The sequence below is a fragment of the Larimichthys crocea genome, chromosome XII (assembly GCF_000972845.2).
Source record: "Larimichthys crocea isolate SSNF chromosome XII, L_crocea_2.0, whole genome shotgun sequence".
Taxonomy (NCBI): domain Eukaryota; kingdom Metazoa; phylum Chordata; class Actinopteri; family Sciaenidae; genus Larimichthys; species Larimichthys crocea.
The window spans coordinates 19350819-19369761 of NC_040022.1; the positions used below are offsets into that span (position 1 = coordinate 19350819).

The 18943-nt window shown below is 40.7% G+C and overlaps 3 protein-coding genes across 7 annotated transcripts; 1 reads left to right on the forward strand and 2 right to left on the reverse strand.

Moving 5' to 3' along the window:
• Nucleotides 1-55: 55 nt before the first annotated feature.
• LOC109141733 (cell wall protein DAN4) lies at nt 56-6848 on the forward strand. The gene is made up of 5 exons (XM_019273297.2): nt 56-435; nt 1355-1645; nt 3711-3992; nt 4085-4245; nt 5106-6848. The coding sequence occupies exons 1-5, from the start codon at nt 237-239 to the stop codon at nt 5148-5150; spliced, it is 978 nt and encodes a 325-aa protein (XP_019128842.2). The 5' UTR covers nt 56-236; the 3' UTR covers nt 5151-6848.
• LOC104927422 (microsomal glutathione S-transferase 3) lies at nt 6681-8951 on the reverse strand. Its single transcript, XM_027285149.1, has 7 exons — nt 8844-8951; nt 8622-8647; nt 8166-8291; nt 7963-8036; nt 7772-7829; nt 7489-7561; nt 6681-7393 (listed from the first exon to the last, which is right to left on the reverse strand). The coding sequence occupies exons 1-7, from the start codon at nt 8929-8931 to the stop codon at nt 7251-7253; spliced, it is 588 nt and encodes a 195-aa protein (XP_027140950.1). The 5' UTR covers nt 8932-8951; the 3' UTR covers nt 6681-7250.
• Nucleotides 6681-17561, reverse strand: mgst3a (microsomal glutathione S-transferase 3a). 5 transcript variants are annotated; one of them, XM_027285150.1, is made up of 8 exons: nt 16969-17561; nt 16159-16184; nt 15620-15745; nt 15412-15485; nt 15229-15286; nt 15059-15131; nt 14383-14958; nt 6681-6818 (listed from the first exon to the last, which is right to left on the reverse strand). In XM_027285150.1, exons 3-7 carry the CDS (start codon nt 15734-15736, stop codon nt 14816-14818), a joined length of 465 nt encoding a protein of 154 aa, XP_027140951.1. In that variant the 5' UTR covers nt 15737-15745; nt 16159-16184; nt 16969-17561; the 3' UTR covers nt 6681-6818; nt 14383-14815. The 5 variants fall into 5 exon arrangements, with proteins under 5 accessions (XP_027140951.1, XP_027140952.1, XP_019128859.1 ...); XM_027285151.1 differs by lacking the exon at nt 16969-17561 and having other exon boundaries at nt 15620-15737; nt 16159-16943; XM_019273314.2 differs by lacking the exon at nt 16969-17561 and having other exon boundaries at nt 16159-16942.
• Between the last annotated feature and the right edge of the window lie 1382 nt (nt 17562-18943).

Here is an 18943-nt window from a genome sequence, read left to right on the forward strand (position 1 = left end):
GTTTAGGTGGGAATGGTTGCAGAGATGAGCGAGTGTGACTAGAAAAAAAAAATACACACACAGGGGCTGAGCTGAAGAGTGAAACATGAGTGCGCGTTTGGATCAGTGACGGTGTTTTTGCTCTTTAGAATAAAAGCGCGTCTTTTGTGCTCCAACCGCCGCCTGCGCGCAGCCTGCCATGCAGCCCCACCCCTGCTTCTCTTCTGCCCGACTCCCTCAGGATATTTTTAGCGCTGATGATGTGCCCTGTCAAATCACGTAACGGAAACAACCTCAGAGCTAAAAAAGCAGAGCCGCCGCGGAGAGCCCGCTCCGGTGCCTTTTTATTTTTTCCCATAGTGATGTGCAGAGTGAAGGCCGCGAATGAGATGAAATTTGAAATCAATTTAGTGTTTTGCGTGTTGGTGCTTCTTACCGGCTCATCGCAGACAAGAGGTAAGGTGGCATCCCTGCGTGTGTGTATGTGTGTGTGTGTGTGTGTGTGTGTGTAGGTGTGTGGGTCTTTGTGATGTGGACAGACTGCTGACGTGAGTTGGGCTCGTTATCAATTCAGCACATGATGCTCTCGACAGTCTATTGATCTTATATAAAGTTCATAAAGAGCTGCAGGCTGCTGGTTCCATTAGATTATTATTAAGTTATTAATAAATGCTCAATTCTTATATCAAGTTTATAGCTCGCTCAGCAGGTTGTAGGCAGATGATTTAGATTTTCTTTGAACAGCATGGTGAACATTTCTTTCTCTATATCATGATTTTTTTTTTCTGTCCACCAGTCTGCTGGTTATTTATTTAAACTGTTAATAGGTTTCTCTTCCCATCAATAATCTCATTTAATGCGGCAAGATACACTTAAATAACACTCAAGACTGCATAGTTTGAAAATAAAATAGATTTCCTGTCAGAAGATTGCAGTGTGATAGTGGATTAATTGGTTAATCAGTGACATAAAATTGATTGATAAATGATTAATCGGATGAAAGCTTCTCCAGTGTGAGAGTTTTCTGCTTTTTCTGCCATTTTATGATTGTGAACTAAATACTTTGTTTTGTTTTCTTTTAGAACTGTGATCAGATCAATCAAATAACTGAATAACAGAAAATAAATGTATTAATATTAATTATATTTGACAAGGAATTCATAATTCATTTGAATTCATTTTTTTATAGAAAAAATCATAAATTGTTGCTTCCAACTGTTTTTTTCTGTCTTTAATAATAATGTACTATATATATATTTTTTTTGGTTTTGGACTGTTGGTCAGACAAAACAAGATATCTTAATATTTCATTTACAGCTCCAGGGAATTGTAACGTTACAGAGAAATTTATTGATTCACTCCTTTCATTTCACAGGTCAGAGCAGTGCTTTGCCTCCTGAGCTCACCCTGGCTGCCCTCCCGAGTCATGCTGGGAGCTCAGCATCTCCTGACTTGTCAGAGGATCCTGGCAATGAGGTCCCACAGCCGACACATAATCCCGCAGGCAGGGATGAAACCTCATCTCTGACCACTACCATCACCAAGACAGAAGGGATGGTTCATTCAGAGACTGCGACAAATGTGGTATATAATACATACTTGTTGACCACAAGCTCTGCAGTGACTACATCTCAGCACGTACCTGCCGATACTCCTTCACCATCAGGTAACCATGGTCATCTATAATTCTATAATCGTGCACCTATAATTTTCCAATCTGGTCTGTTTACTTTGTCCAGATTCTTAAAATAACACATCCCACACACCTAAAGCTGTTTGCAAACACAGAGAGTGAGACTCAGCTCCATTGCCAGCAGCATTCCAGGAACATAGTCTTCCTCTGACCCACACATGACTGGGCTGAGATTGAGAATGTGTGTGTCGTAACATCATTTAAGATCAGATATAACCCCCTTCACTGAAGCCTCTTTGAGGCAGTTCAGAAATAACAAACGATATGGCATCACGCCTTCCAGATCATGCTCTCACCCTCTTTTTTTAGCCGCCGTCGTCACCGTTGTTGTCCCTGCAGAATAATGTGGAGGTTGTCAGGTTGGAGTTTCTCACTTCAGAAGCTAAAAATGACATCACTAATGACTTTGACTCGTGACTTAATGCAGAATAGGCACAAAGATGTGAGAGCTTTCACCCCAACAATTGCATTTTGCCCACAGGAGCACTAATGACCGTCCCTTTAGCCTATGCATGTAAATGGTGGACATGTAGACTGGCTTGTAATTACCCCTCTCCCAGCCCCCTCCACACCTGTCAGCATGAGCTGTCAAACATGATGTAAAGACACATGTGCTTAAAGCTGAGTAAGAATATATTTGTGCTGGTTAACAAACAAGAACAGTACCAGTACCTGTTTCCTCCCGCCCATCACTTCACATGCAAGGGGCAAGAATCAAGAATTTTAATCATCAACCATTTTTACATCATGTTTTAAAAACTAACTGAAAATAAAAGTCACTAACAAAACGTTATAGTTTAGGAGGATACGAAAATGAATTCTTGCATGAAACGCATTAACTCATGTAGTACTTTTTTTGTCCTGTCCCTTTAACTACAGACTTAGACCTATGAAGAAGACATGATCATCATTAATAACTTATCATCATGATGATTGTTGTGTTAATTAATGTGTTTCTCTTACATTAAATCATGCATGAGATACAGTTAATTCTTATACATTCCTGATAGTTCATGGAGTGCTACAGAAGTGTTACGAAATCACTGAGGTATCATGTGGGTTCCCTCAGTGCTGAGATGTACTGTAGGAAGGTAACACCTACTTACTAAGATTTCATAACGGACTGTGTCCATGTATAAAGTAGTAGAAATGGTAAATGTAACACCTTTCTAGTCTTCTGACCGCTCAAAGTGCTTTTACACCATTCACCAATTCACAAACATGCATACACTGACGGCATTGGCTGCCATGCAAGGTGCCAACTGTCATCAGGAGCTAATCAATTTGGGGTTCAGTCTTGTCAGTCATCTTGCCAAAGGACACTTTGATATACTAAGAAAGAGCAGCCGGATATCGAACCGCTGATCATCAGACTATTTTCTTTATTATATGATAATCAGTTGGTCCATAACATGTCCGGTTCACAGAATGCATGCCGACATTTTCAAATGTCTTGTTTTATTTATTAAATCCAAAAGAGTAGAAAAACATAACATTTGAATCTACAACTAGCATTCTTGATATTTTTTTGCTTTAATCAGTTAGCAGAATTGTTTGTTGATCAACTGTATTTTAATATTTATAATATATATACCCTTTTTTGTATATTTCAGCTTTGTGACTTAAAGCTGATAGTTTGGCACGTTGTCGCCCCGTGCGGCAGCGAAACCAAAACAGTGTTCAAGATGGTGGAAGACGTTTGTGTGGCTATCTGTTGTTTATCTGAACAGTAGTGACCACCTCCATTTTTATGCTGTTGATTTGATGCATGAAAACACAAACAGTGTGTGAAACAGGTCATTGCCACCGTGCTGGCTCTGTTCTCAGATGGTTTCTTGGTGTTGTGGAGCAGGATAAGAGGGACCTGACAACAAAAACATTCGGATGGCGGTTTTAATGTCAGTGGGAGTGATCAGTGTTCATGAGCAGGGTGGTGTAGAGTTACCGCCGGCTGCTGTGTGTACGGTTCGTTTTCTTTGAAGAATCCTCTGTACTGTTTTAGATTGATACAGCACTGCCCTTACATCCACACTTTCAGCTGCTGCAGACGGCCTTTCATCCCCACCGACTGTACAGAGCACCACCCCCCTGCAACACCTCTCAACCACTGAAGGCGGGGGCCTTCTGACCAGAGATCCCCTCACCACCTTTTCATCTCTGCCAGCTCACACGGTGCACACCTCCACCATCCAGCCGCAGTCTGACTCACTGACCACAGCCACCGCACAGCCCACAACCACGGGACACCCTCTGACCTCAGCACTGGTCCGGGGTCCGACACACCAGGAGGTCCCATCTGAGCTTAATGTTGGAGATGAAGGTAAGGTGATGGACAGGTGAGACAGTATTGTTTTAAGCCTCCTAGATTGGCTTTATTTTCTAAATATGTTTTATTATGTTTGTCCATTTTAGACCTGAAGAGACCTCGCTCAAGCTCCCCTCTAGACCCCCTGCTGGCTGGTCTGCTGTCAGTGTTCATTGTCACCACAGCTATCGTCTTCGTCATCCTCTTCCTCAAGTTCCGCCAGCGGACAAACCACCCAGAGTTCCATCGGCTGCAGGATTTACCCATGGTAAGACTGTGCATACAGGTATCACAAGACAGGTTGTTTCTTTTAAACAGAAACATCTGTTTACTCCTCCTGGGGAATACTGTTCAGCCTGAAATACGCTAAAAAATGTCTGCTGCGGCTCTAAAAGGAGCCATCTATAAATAATAACCCCTGATAATAACTACTTATGATGTCATCTCATGTCATTCTTTAAATTTCAGGTTTTCTTACAGAAAGTCTGTGTTACAAACTAAAGGTGAAGGGTTTGAAACAAGAGGGTGTTTACAAGGCAGGGAGGGTTTAAGGAGAGACCCAATTTCCTAGAAAGATATCCAGTTGCATTATGGGAAATGGTGCAGTCCAGTGGTTTTGGAGCTTGACTTTTGACATCTGTCTTCCTGTAGTCCCCTGACATTATTAACCCTAAATCATCAAATTTTCTTCCTGGCTCAGGACCTTTACTGATAAGTGACAGCTACAAACAGCCTGTACATGGGGTGCACGCTCCGCCAGGCAAGCCATCAGGGCGCCCACCATGACGTTTTAAAAATCAGCTGTGAACATGTTGAGTTTTAAAATATCTTAACGCACTTTCAGAAAGGAAAGTGGTCCTGCTTATTGTACATATAGCGAAATGTGTGATAGAAACGATTAAATCTGACTTTTATTATTGCCAGTCCTTTTCAAATGTATGAGTACATACAAGGAGGGTTCTTTCAGTTACATATCTCTTGTCACTGTCTATTCTCACAACTCTTCATGTTTATCTACAAAACCTCTTGTAATCCCGTGTGCTCAAGATTATAACTGAAAAATAGTTACTCTTTCAACTGTACAACTCTAAAGTACAATTTATCCTGTTTTATCTTGATCTCTTCCAGGATGATTTGATGGAGGACACGCCACTATCCAGATACGCCTACTGAGGGAAGCATCCAGTCAGTCACTCCTCAGAGAACAGAAGCAAAGCAGACACCCAAAGACCAGTGTGGTTCTGAGAAAAGCATTTGCAAGGATGCAGCTGCATCTCAAGATGAGTCCCCTCTTGTGAGTTTTGGGTCAGTGGTAAAAATGTTTATCAGCGGTTTCATGAGAAAGTCTTTTAGATGGAAGGTTTCAAAAGTTTTCCACATTCCCTTTAAGCTTCCAGAGATCTTTGGAAACTTTGTTTAATTTCTCTCCTGAGGCCCCGTGCACCCCTGACTGACTCCTCATGTATGCACAGCACTTTAAACTGACACGAATGGTCATAGTGCCCTCTAGGGGACAACTGAGGTAATGTGGATCAAGGTTCCATGAAGTCCTCCAATTATATTACACACAACCTCAGGTTACCTGAATAGAAACCACCAATAGGTGGGAGACAGAATGAGGACAAGTGCTTCAAGTTGGAAAGTTGCCAATATGCCTAAACTGATAAAGGAATATAAATTATGATCCCTTAGATGACCAAATATTAGTGAAGTGCACTTTCAAAACAAATTGCCAGGTAGCACATGTTGTCTTAAAACAGAGCTGTTGCAGAAAATCAACACATACACCAGAGGCAAGCGATTTCACAATTCAAAAGCCATATCTTGGGAAAAACAGACACACCAATTCTCTTATAATCGAAGCCGCTTTTCATTCAGTTGTTCAAATTTATTAACCCCAAATTGTGTGTGGAAAATGTTTATTGTTGCAGCATTGTACTGTGTAGTTACACGTGTTATGGAACCTGTCTAATGCTGGTATACAAAACTTGAATTTGGTTATTCTGTTTTTAATGATGAATGTTTAATCCACCAGTGCACAGTGGGAAGAGACCTCGCTACACTAAATAAACACTTTAATATGAGTAAATTGTCAAGGTAAAACACACTAGTATCGTTAAATGTGTCGTAAAATTCATATTTAGAAAGAATGTATTTGTTTCTGCACAAGGTGTTACTTCAAAAGCTTGAAGTGGAGACAATGAGAAGAGGCACGTGGCAGTTTTAGATTGTTGTTACCTTTATCTGTATTAGCTGGAGTATTATGCAAATGTGCTGGAAGTTTTTACCTAGTGTGTTCCGAGTTACAGTGACGTATGATAATGACATTGAAATGTGGACTGTAAGAATTTATTGATATAAAGGATCTCCTATTTGATAATAAAACAGAAACCACAAGCCCCTTGTCTCACATGCTTTGAGGGTGGAGCCATGCTACACTACAGTATGTAGGTGGTGCTAAAGAGTTTTGCTGAGCCATTGTATGTACAAAATGTCATTTGTAGTGGGTTTACAGGCCAGCAGCTCTGCAAATATACAGCATACAGTTAATCAATCTGCCTTGATTAGGGACATGGACTTTGAACCATCACTCAGCTTTGAACTGAAAAGAAAGCCACTCCTTTAAACACACACACAGTTGTTAAATGACTCACATTCAAACATAGTTGTCAAAAGTCATTTCCCAATAAAAACACAACAATATTTCTAATGAATATATAACATTTAATATCTGCATGATAAATGCCAAAACCCTGTTTTCAGTATGAGCAACAACAACACAAGATAATCATCATGACATGTAGTTTTTTTGTACTTGACTACAGCAATATGTTTGACAACCTTATTAAGGCGTTCATCAATGTACAAAAAGTGACTTTCAGATACAAACATAAGGTAATACTCTGTGCTTCAAACATGGCAGGCTAAATCACCTCTGAAACTTCACTTTTTGTTACAGCATCTTCATTTGTATATTGCAAAACTACAGATAATATGAAAGTCATGTGACCACATGATTTAAAATGTTGAAATCAGAGCACAGGTGAAAATGCTTCTCAGATAAACTGTCAGGTCTTGTGTGTTGTGGGAGTGCCGGACTACATTCATTGTCCTAAATGAGGCAGAGCCCTTCTTGGTGAACCAGTCAGTTTACTTGAAAGCATTAACTTCACCTGTCTTTGAATGTTAAACTGGTCAGAGGTTAGCGCATACGTTGGTTATGTAGAGTGGTTTTGATTATCAAAGGAATGACTGAGTGATCCTGAAGACTCTCTAGTTGGGACTAACAGCTGGACGGAAGGAGCCGAACCGTGGTCCTGTGCAGCCAAGAAGGCTGAGGCCGTAGCGGGCTGTGGTCACCAACAACCCCATGAAAGCAATGTTTCCGAATGCTCCACGCATCCTCTTCTTAGGATCTGATTAAGAGTAATAATAATATTAACAACATGTTCACACCCTGCCTTACTTTACAAAAGCAGAAAATGTGAATAAAACATAAACATTATCTTACCTCCTGTTGAGTACCCATGTGCGTACACCTCTCTGCTTATAATAAAAACAACTCCAAGTCCACTGGCAAGACGCTGTGATGGCCACACAGACACAAGCATTCAGATATAAAAGGTACTGTCAACGAGGAGCATACATTTTTCCTAGAACCATATCGTTATCTAGTCAGGTATCTTAAAATGTGTGCTTTAATTGCAAAAGATTTACATCCAACAGCATGCAAGCTGTCGCACAAAGCAGTATGCTGGTGCCAGAGTGGTATGACAGTGCAAAAATCAACTTACCGGACAATGTAAACCACTAAAGCCCAGGCAGAACAGAAAGGCGGGGTACATCTCCAGGCTGGTGAGAGGTGATAACAGCACGTTAACTTTCACCTCTTTGTCGATTGTTTAAACTATGACTAATGAAAGCATGGTGCAACATCAAGCAGGGTGTGCATTCAATCATGATCATATTTCAGATTAATACACACGTGTTCTGGTGTGCACGCTGGATGCAGTTGAAAATATGTCCAGTTTCTGGGTCGTCACTGTACATCTTAGGGTACTGTAAGACAAGGCAGGACAAGTTTATTGATTGGCGGGTGAACAAAAGCTACAAACTGTTGCATGAAACTATGTTAAAATATAGAAGTTGTTCATATTCTGGTATGTTTGAACAACAATAGGTGCTCACCTGCACATTGTACTTCTTGCGGGCTTTCATAACCCTTGAGGCCAGGTGTGTCAGCATGAGCACACTGGCAGCGCCAGTTAACACCACATATCCATACTCTCTGGAAAAGGCAACCATCCTGACCAACTTGAAAGAGGAAAACCAACATGGCTGAGTTAGTTTAGAGTTATTCCAAATAAAAAGTGCATCATTTCTGACTTATTTTGAAAGAATTATCTAGCACAGAGACAACAGAAAAGGCTTCTTTTTCATTCATATGATTCAGATACATGTGTGTATATCAAACAAATGCATTATGAGGCTGTAAAACTAATGTAAAACCACTAGTGAGGATCAAGGACGCCATAAAAAAAAACTAAAGGTCAAATGAGAATCTGCGTCACTTACGTCCGACCACAAAGTTTGAGAGGAAACATAAAAAGTGACGGAGCTCGTAAAAATATTCCTGCAGCTTACCTTACAGATGTAGAGCAGACGAACAGCTGTAACACACAGACACAGAGACCTCACTGAAGTTTCCTACTTAAATATGTCCGTGTGCTGACACAGGCTTATGTAACGCACTGAAACATACACAAAGCGAGGGCGTGGTGGCCGCTCGACCTACACACACTGTCCGCCTGCCAGGAAATGATTTACTCGACAGCTTTTATGGTTTGTATGTGTGTTAAATGTCACCTGTGGTTATCTCTGTGAAGTTATACCGAGCGATACAAATGCTCCACAGCAACATTTCCTCAAATAATCGGTTCCATTTCTCAGACATGCGTGCTAGACCTAGGTGTGTAAGCTAGGCTGCTAGCGGTGTGTGCGGGGTTACCATGGTAACCAGCTAACACAGTCTACCCCAGTTAGCATTAGCCTATACAGTAGTTCATAGTTCATACTCCATTAGTCTGAAACTACACTACTAACCCACATTTACAGTATTTCTGTCAGCTTTAACTACTTGTAACTTTATGTATTATTTGACCCCTTTAGTTATAAAAGAACAATTATAGTGAAATGTATTGCTGTGACCCAGATAGAAAATATTTTGGCTGTATTATGGCATGTATTTGTCATTTTTGGCTTTCTTTTGGGATTAAGAAAGACTTTTGTCTTAACTGTGGTATGATTAGGGTTATCCATAATAGATAAGGAGGCGCCAGCAATATATGGCTGAGTTAAGGCATGTTTATGGCATGCTAGAAGATTGGGCGTGAGCAGGAACAGCTGATTTGGGGCTCTTCTGGGACATTTATGGCTATATTTTGGTCCACAATTTGTTTTGGGTGAATTTTGGCTCCCTTTTGGTATGATTTTGGCTTTCCTAATTTGGGCCATTTATGGCCCAGACATCCACCCATAAGCTTGCCAAAACGAAAGCCAGATTTGGGCCAAAGCGAAGCCAAATCATTTTTGCTATCTGGGGAGATCCTACTATACATTGTTAATTATGGTGAAGGTCTCCCTGAGCCCCCTCAGTGCTGCCCAGGTGTATCTGGACCTTTCTTCCTGATGGCAGCAGGGGAGGAAAAAGGCGTTATCCAGGCGGTTGGGGACCTTAAAGATGCTCGCAGACTTATTCTTGCAGTGTCTAGTATAAATGCCTTTTAGGCAAATAGAGAGCCAGATAGGGCTGTGGTGAAGTGGTTAATGGTGTGGCTTCCTCACACAGGTTAAATTTGTGACTATAAATTGTCCATAGGTGTGAATGTGAGCATGAATGGTTGTTATCTTTATGTGTCAGCCCTCTGTTGAACTGGTGGACCTACCCAGGATGTACCCTGTCTCTCGCCCTAAGTCTCAAGGCTCAAGACCCCACAACCCTGGATGGATAGAGAACCAGGTAAGAGGTACGTTCAGCTGAACAAACTATTCTTTCAGGGCCTCGAGATCTTGTTCAATGCTGTTTTAGTACTGGGTGATGACTTGTGATGTTCCCCATCAGTTGTGCAGGAACAGAAATTCCTCAGTATCTTAGGGGGATCCTTGGTGTCAGAGGTGACAAAGCCAGTATGCAGAGTCCAGGTCAGACCCTCGATGATGTGGACACTAAGTAAGGGGGTTTAATTCCTTCCCTACTTCTTCCCAAAGTCCACTATCAATTTGTTAGTTCTGCTAACATTCAGGAGGAGGTTGTTGTCTAGACACCAGTGGGTGCAAATAATATTAATGATGGTTCAGTCATTTAAAGGCAGGGGTGTCCAAACTTCTTTTAAAGAGGGCCAGATTTGACAATGTGAAGATGGCCGGGGGGCAATACTACCATGTTAAAAATGAAAAAAACAAAAAACAATTTTTTTATGACTATGTAACCAATTTTAAGCCAATCAGATCTGAAAAAACCCCAAATCTAAAAAAACAACTCTCTGTTTCTTTCTCATCAGGATCACAATCAGATAGCACAGAATAAATTGTATGTAATATGTTAAACTTTCATGAAGTTGATACAAATCTTAACCTCATGTTCATGTTCAAAACCATTCAGAAAGTAATATTTTGTGTCTACGGGTACATAAAGCCAGCAGTTATGTCCTTAGAGGTTCATGTTTAGCACATGCAAATGCTTTGTTATTTCAACCAAAAAGTCCAAATCTGTCACAATATCTGACAATCCTGGCCGGTCATAAATAATACATTATAAAAACAAAGCTGTCAGCGACATGAAATCTGACCGTGGGCCGTGATTGGTCCTTGGGCAGGACTTAGGACATGCCTGTTTTAAGGTGCCCCATTAAACTATGTTAGTGAGCCAGTTCACAAGACCAGGGCATGGCTGATCCTACTAAAACTAAATAGAAGGCAGCCAAAATATGTGCCCTCTATTGAAGTGAACAGGGATCAGACAGGCCAGAGTTTCCTGTGTCATAAATTAGGTCAAGTTAAGGTATGCAAAGCAAGGACAGTGGTGCCAGAAGACCTGGGCTCACTCCTACATGAGCTGCTGACATGTGACTAAACTCATATCATATTACTGCGCCTTTTTCCTTTTTGTATGACCTGTAGCATGCCAACACATGTTGGAAAGAGCTCAGCCCACAGGTTGTATGAATGGAGATTATGCATAGAGATAAATACGGGCAACAAGTCCTTGCAGCTGCAGTAAAACGTGATAGATGTGCACTAAACCAAAGAGAGATTATAAAAACAAACAAATGTACACCCTTGTCTGGCAGTGTGATTTATATTGCACCCCTCCTTTACATTTCACAATTTTCTGTCATTTAATAATATAGAATGACATTGCAGAAAATATTGCGATGTGTCAATGAGGTAAATCAAACAATTCCAACCTTCCTGTGATAACTGCATGATGCCAGGAGAAGAAATGTGAACGGGGAAGAGAGTATGGTTTCCTGGAGAAGAAATTTCTTTACCTGGTTGCTGTCAGGGCCAGTTTAATTTGTGAATTACATATATAATTTTGCGTTTATTTCGAAGGTCCCTTCTTTGACGCTGTAACATACAATTTTCTCCTTTTATTTGCCCTCAGGAGCCTTTAAAATCTTCTTTTTCTAGCCAGCCGACAGTATCATATTGTTCCAACTCCTCAATGAAGCTATATGATGTATTTTGTGCCTTTTTGGGTGGCCATCAAATGGAAATATTCTAGATGTCTTATGCACCATCTCAGACACATTTTCTGAAAATATAGCCTGACATATTTGGTATCTTTGGAAACTTTGGGATGTCCTCCAGAATCTAAAATAAAATCTCTCTGGGTTTGACTGAACAGCATGAGCTATGAGTGGGCTCCGGATTGTTCAGAAGATAAAGAACACATTAACATATGAAAAATGTAGATGCATTTCAGTGTTCAATAAAGTGGTTACATTACACAAAAGGACACAAGACAGATACAAAGACAAATACAAAGACACATGACAGAAGCGAACAGGATATGATGACTGATTGAATGGATATAATATGAGATTAAGCTGGTGGGTTAGTATGTAGTAAATAAAAGACCAGAGATTGAAGGTTCAAGACAGAGAGAGAGGAAGAGGGAAGAAAGTTTATTTACTATTTATTTATTAAAGTTGTAAAAAGTTCATGCTACAGTGATATTGTATGATGAAAGTAGGTCATTAAGTAGAAGCATGCAATAGTAATTTCTTGATCTCAAATAATTTATTGAAACAAAATCTAACAACAGTGGTGGGTATACCACAACAGAAAGTGTCAATGTCTCAGTAACTTGTCATGTGTCTTTGAGCATCAATTGCAGCTTGACAGCGGTGTCTCATGCTGTTCACGTCGACTTATTCAACCTGATGATGACACTCTCTGACACTCTAATCTCAGTGGCAACTTCCCTTTGAGTACATCCCGTTTGAAGGCTCGCAATGGCCAGGTACTGTTGATCGATTATTAGGTGTCATCTTGGTCTCATGATGTCAAAATATGAACAGCATGATGAAGCATGATACAAATTGTCATTGAACTAGAACATTAAGTGGTCGATTTATGGGATCAGACACTTAGAGAACTGCATGTTATGGAATAATTACTGAAACACTAAAGAGTTGGACATATGCATTTAAAGTTTAGAGAAGATTTGGTTCACATGTAATGGTTATAGTGCATTTTAGGTTTCATCCAAAAGCCGAATATCCCTAACTTTTTGTGAGTAGTGTACATACCCACACATCTACACTTAATTATCAGTCAAGCTTCAAATCAAGCATCAACTATATAAGAAGACAGTTGTATTAGCAAGTATTCGTCACTAGATGCCCTCATAAAGTCACTGAATATCTTTGACACCAAACAGCTGTGTGGATTAGTTCAGTCCACAGTAAGGCAAGTGTGAAAAAGCATTAGGTTTTTACATGATTATCGACCTCCTGCTCTATTTCTGACAGCCAGGAATACAAACAGGAAACTTGACTTTGTGGATGAGTGTCTGAGACAAAAAGGGGTGGTCAGTTTGCAGCAGGCTGTTGACTGGGGTGGTTCCTTTCACGGACTGTCAACAGCACATCTGTCCTCCTCCTCCTCCATCATGCTGAGTCTGATTCAGCACTTCAACACCTACACAGAGAGCCAAGAATAGATTCAGGAGGACTCGTACTGAGACTGGAGAGAGGAGAAAAACAACTGCTGCCAGAGACCACCTTGTCCCATCTCATCTTGTCCGATCATCTGCTGACTGTGCACTCTTTGAATTGGGGGATTATAACTGTATTGCACATATAGGTCTGTGTGTAGATGATAATGGACCCCCCTCTCAACACACTATCATTGACCCACTTTCTTGTTTCGAAAGCCTAAAAACCTGTGTGATCTGACCTGCTTTTTGTTCCACCTCCATACGCTGAGGCTCCACGCGCAGTTCAGTGCGTCCCTCTCATTTGGATTCAGTTTCGGAAAGCGAGACCATGGCAAACATGTTCTGGAAGAACTTACCGTTATCATTGCAACGCCGTGCACAATGAGAGTTTACAACGTGTGAATAGATGTGTTCTGACGAGGAAAACATGAATCCGAGAAATCTGAAACAGCAGAAGGCATCCTTGTTGTCAGATTCCAGACAGTGGATGTACGCCGGATCCAGAGACATTATGTGCAAGAGGTTGCCACGGGCAAGTGTTAGGTCTGACCTCTGTGGATATAATTTCTGGGGCAAACAACCAGGGGAGGATGTATCAGTGAAGAATGTGACTGCATCTGACTCTCTCTAAACGGGGTGGATGAAGCCCTCGGCGGTGTGATGCATCTTAGCCCGCAGCCAAGCGTGCAACCCGGCTCTTCTCACCTGTACCTGTTGCCCGGACAGGTGTGTGTGTGATGACCAGTTGGTGGTTCAATGTGCTGGTCAACTTGCCGCTGGCAACGCGGCAGCTCATCATCTCCTACAACCGCATCGCGGAGCTGGCGCCGCTTGCGCTCACCTTGTGTACCTAGACTGCAGCAAAGTTGGTTTTCAGGCCAACAGTTCTGCAAATATCCAATACACAGTTAATCAATCTGCCTTGATGAGGAATGTAGACTTCAAACAATCACGCAGCTTTGAAAAGCCACACCCTTAAACACACACGCCACTGTTAAGACTCACACTCAAACAATAGTCATCAATAGTCCTTCACCACTAAAAACACAATGAATATAATTAATGTATAATATTTAATATGACAATTGTAGTACTAGCAACAACAAAAAGCAATGACGTAGTTTTTGTACAGCAATATATGAGCAAAAACAACAAAAATTTAAATAAAAAAACGACTACCTTATTAAGGCGTTCATCAATGTACAAAATGTGACTTTCAGATACAAACATAAGGTAATACTCTGTGCTTCAAACATGGCAGGCTAAATCACCTCTGAAACTTCACTTTTTGTTACAGCATCTTCATTTGTCTATTGCAAAACTACAGATAATAGGAAAGTCATGTGACCACATGATTTAAAATGTTGAAATCAGAGCACAGGTGAAAATGCTTCTCAGATAAACTGTCAGGTCATGTGTGTTGTGGGAGTGCCGGACTACATTCATTGTCCTAAATGGAGGCAGAGCCCTTCTTGGTGAACCTGTCAGTTTACTTGACAGCATTAACTTCACCTGTCTTTGAATGTTAAACTGGTCAGAAGTTAGCGCATACGTTGGTTATGTAGAGTGGTTTTGATTATCAAAGGAATGACTGAGTGATCTTGAAGACTCTCTAGTTGGGACTAACAGCTGGACGGAAGGAGCCGAACCGTGGTCCTGTGCAGCCAAGAAGGCTGAGGCCGCTGAGGGCTGAAGTCAGCATCAACCCCAAAAAAGCAGGGATCCCAAAAGATCCCCACTTTCTCTTTTCAGGATAATAACAATAATAATATTAATAATAATAAAAAGAAGAACACCTCCACACCCTGCCTTACTTTACAAAAGAAACATGAATGAAACATAAATATTGTCTTACCTCCTGTTGAGTACCCATGTGCGTACACCTCTCTGCTAATTATCCAAACAACTCCAAGTCCACTGGCGAGACGCTGTGATGGCCAGACAGACACAAGAACTGACATATTTTCTAAGAAAAGTATATGTATATAAGCAGTATGCTGGTGCCAAAGTGATATGACAATTTACCGGATAATGTACACCACTAGAGACCAGGCAGAACAGAAAGGAGGGGAACATCTCCAGGCTGGTGAGAGGTGATAACAGCACGTTAACTTTCACCTCTTTGTCAATTCATGATTCATGAAAGCGCAGTGCAACATAAAGCAGAGTGTGCTTTCATTTATGACCATGTTTCAGATTAATACACATGTGTTCTGGTGTGCACGCTGGATGCAGTTAAATAGATGTCCAGATTCTGGGTCGTCACTGTACATCTTAGGGTACTGTAAGATAAGACACGTTTATTGGCTGTTTAAAGTGCTTTACAGAAGCCACAAAAAAGTTTCATGAAACTATCCTACATAATGTATTATTGGGATATATTCTGATATATGATTCAACAGCAATAAGTGCTCACCTGCACAATGTACTTCTCGCGGGCTTTGAAAACCTTCCCGGCCAGATGTGCAACCATCATTACACCAGCAGTGCCAGTTAACACCACATATCCATATTCTCTGGAAAAGGCAACCATCCTGACCAACTTGAAAGATGAAAAACAACATGGCTGGATTAGTTTAGAGTTATTCCAAATAAAAAGTGCATCATTTCTGACTTATTTTGAAAGAATTCTTTTATTTTAGCTTCTTTCCTTTTTGCTACAGGTAAGAAAAGGGGGGAGTTATTTTCAAGCCACAAAACAACAAAAAAGGCTTTTTTTTCATTCATATGAATGCATATGATTCACATACGTGTGCTTCTTTGCTCTCTATCAAACAAACGCATTATAAATCTAGAAACAGGAGAAAAGAGGCCCTAAAACGAATGTAAAACCATTAGTGAGGATCAAGGACGCCATAAAAAAACTAAAGGTCAAATGAGAATCTGCGTCACTAACAAAGTTTGAGAGGAAACATAAAAAGTGACGGAGCTCGTAAAAATATTCCTGCAGCTTACCTTACAGATGTAGAGCAGACGAACAGCTGTAACACACAGACACAGAGACCTCACTGAAATGTGTCCGTGTGCTGACACAGGCTTATGTAACGCACTGAAACATACTACACAGACTGTCTGTCTGGTGGGAAATGGTGTACTCGACAGCTTTTATGGTTTTTATGTGTGTTAAATGTCACTTCCAGTGTTTCGGTTTAACTAGAGACCGTTTTTAATTAACGTTACAAAACTAAAAAAAAAACAAATAACTGTTTGTATTCACTTTCTGTTTTCAACAAACACACACAGACCCGCTCGGCTCAATGTCCCCAGATAACAGGGTCACTCATTTAACCGAAACACCGTCTACACCTGTCAGTGAAGTTACACGGAGTGACACTCTGACATGCGCACTAGACCAAAGGAAAGCTAGGCTGCTAACGTTACCACGGTAACCAGCTAAACTAGGGTATCTACCTTGCCCTCCAGTTAGCATTAGCCCACAATAGCCCCCACACATTTAAAGTATTTTTGACAGCTTTAACTGCTTGTAACCTTACCCGGAAAGATTTAACATTCCATTCAGTTCACCATTTGTCACATATGATATCATAAAAGAACAAGTATAGTGTAATGCATTGCTACTATACATTGTTAATTCTAGTGGCACGAGGGTTAAAGCTCTTCCTGGGCCTCCTGCTGTTTCTGGATGGCAGCGGGGAGAAAAGGCTGATATCCAGGTGCTTAGGATCCTTAATGATTCTCCTAGCCTTTTACAGTAACAAACAAAACAAACCACTCTGCTGTGTCTTTAATGGGTAGTTACGATACCTGTCAGGATGCTCTCAGTGGTGCAGGAATACAAATTCCTTAGTATTTGAGGGGGGACCTGGAGTTTCCTCAAGTGCCTGAGGTTTCAGAAGTCACAGAGCCAGTATACAGAGTCCATGTCAGGGCCTCAGTGATGTGGACACCAAGTTACTGAAGCTGTCCACTCTCTCCACCGTTGACCTGTTGACATGACGTGAGGGGTATGCCTCCCCTGCTTCTTCACAAAGTCCAATATCATCTGCTTAGTCTTGCCAATGTTCAGGAGGAAGTTGTTGTCTGGACACCAGTGTGTCAGGCTGTCATTATACTCAGCAAACTCATCACAGTATATATGATGTATCTTATAAAATACCTGTGATAGAGGTGTGGTTCAGGAGGATAAAACACTAGATGAAATAAAAGACAGCTGGTTATCCAGGCTAAAAATAAAAATTGAAATGCAATAAACAAAATCCAGGCCTAATAACAAAAACTGGGTACAGAGGCAGGAACACAGCTAAGATTCAGGCACATGTAGACACAGTACAGGCACATGCAATCACTGTCAGACACATAAAGGACAAACAAAGAAACAAGGAAAACACAGGAACTAAAAAAAAACATGTAGGACACCGTGAAACTAATCAGGGACAGGTGCATAATTAAAAACATGGGAAAACAAGGCAGGAAGTAGACATACAAGACACAGACAGAAGAGAGCTACAATATAAAATAGGAAACACAAAACAAACTTAGAACTGTTACTGTAGGAGGCAATACGCGTGTATATAGTTTGAGTTGTTAATTTGTTTAGAATCACGTGTTTTGGTAATTGGCACAGGGGATGTGGTTGTGGTTTCACCCTATTTTTACCTGTGCACTCGGTGGAAGGACTTATGTGTCACAGTAGGAGCTTACTCAGCCTCTTAGCAGCGACAATTCCAATACCACAAGGTAATATAGATTAAACTAGTATATGAAATAATTTAACTTAAAAGATCTGCTGTAAAAGATACATTCATTTTTACAAGGGTTAAATTATACGTAGAATTTATGTCATAAAACAAGTCTATTGGCTTTAATTGCATATGTGTCACTTTTTCTCTGCTTTCTACCATATCTGGAAATAGATTTATCATTGCTTTATTAGATGTATATTAATCTATTATCAGTAAAGCTGATTATTATCAGATATTGCAGATGTAAAGTGGTGGGTATAAGAGTCCAAAAGAAACATCAATTTATCAGGTTTATCAGTGTCAGCTTTGCCCTTTTTTTTTTTTTACCACAGATATATTCACGTGGCAGGAAAAGTACAGGTGCAAGTAATAATATTAATGATGGCTCAGTCATTTTAAGGTGCCCGTTTAAACTATGTCAGTGAGCCAGTTCACAAGACCAGGGCATGACTGATCCTACTAAACCTAAATGGAAGGCAGCCAAAAAATGTGCCCTCTATTGAAGTGAACAGGGACCAGACAGGCCAGAGTTTCCTGTATCGTAAATTAGGTCAAGTTAAGGTATGCAAAGCAAGGACAGTGGTGCCAGAAGACCTGGGCTCACTCCTACACGAGCTGCTGACATGTGACTAAACTCATATCATATTACTGCGCCTTTTTTCTTGCCAGCACTTGTCGGAAGGAGCTCAGTCCATAGGTTGAATGAATTCAGATTAGCCGTGAAGATAAATACAGGCAACAGTAAAATGTAATAAACATGTTCTAAACCAAAGAGAGATTATAAAAACAAACGAACGTACACCCTCGTTTGACAGCATGATTTATATTGAGTGTCTCTTTTCTGTCACGTACTAACATAGAATGACATTGCAAAAAATGTTGAGTTGTGTCAATGAGATGAATCGAACAATTCCAACCTTCCTGTGATAACTGCATGATGCCAGGAGAAGAAATGTGAACAGAGGAATGAGGATGTAGATATGTCAGAAAGTATGGTTTCCTGGAGAAAACAACAAAAGCCTGTTTGTTTACCTGGT

Excerpts from the sequence above, each read along its gene's own strand:
- LOC109141733 (XM_019273297.2), top strand. The coding sequence starts at position 237 with ATGATGTGCCCTGTCAAATCACGTAACGGAAACAACCTCAGAGCTAAA. Across the intron at positions 436-1,354 it reads CGGCTCATCGCAGACAAGAG|GTCAGAGCAGTGCTTTGCCT; the intron begins GTAAGGTGGCAT and ends TTCATTTCACAG. Across the intron at positions 1,646-3,710 it reads CGATACTCCTTCACCATCAG|CTGCTGCAGACGGCCTTTCA; the intron begins GTAACCATGGTC and ends CCACACTTTCAG.
- LOC104927422 (XM_027285149.1), bottom strand. The coding sequence starts at position 8,931 with ATGTCTGAGAAATGGAACCGATTATTTGAGGAAATGTTGCTGTGGAGC. Across the intron at positions 7,830-7,962 it reads CAGCGTGCACACCAGAACAC|CCTGGAGATGTACCCCGCCT; the intron begins GTGTGTATTAAT and ends ACCTCTCACCAG. Across the intron at positions 7,394-7,488 it reads ACATGGGTACTCAACAGGAG|ATCCTAAGAAGAGGATGCGT; the intron begins GTAAGATAATGT and ends ACTCTTAATCAG.
- mgst3a (XM_027285150.1), bottom strand. The coding sequence starts at position 15,736 with ATGGTTGCCTTTTCCAGAGAATATGGATATGTGGTGTTAACTGGCACT. Across the intron at positions 15,132-15,228 it reads CTAGTGGTGTACATTATCCG|CGTCTCGCCAGTGGACTTGG; the intron begins GTAAATTGTCAT and ends TGGCCATCACAG. Across the intron at positions 14,959-15,058 it reads ACATGGGTACTCAACAGGAG|ATCCTGAAAAGAGAAAGTGG; the intron begins GTAAGACAATAT and ends ATTATTGTTATT.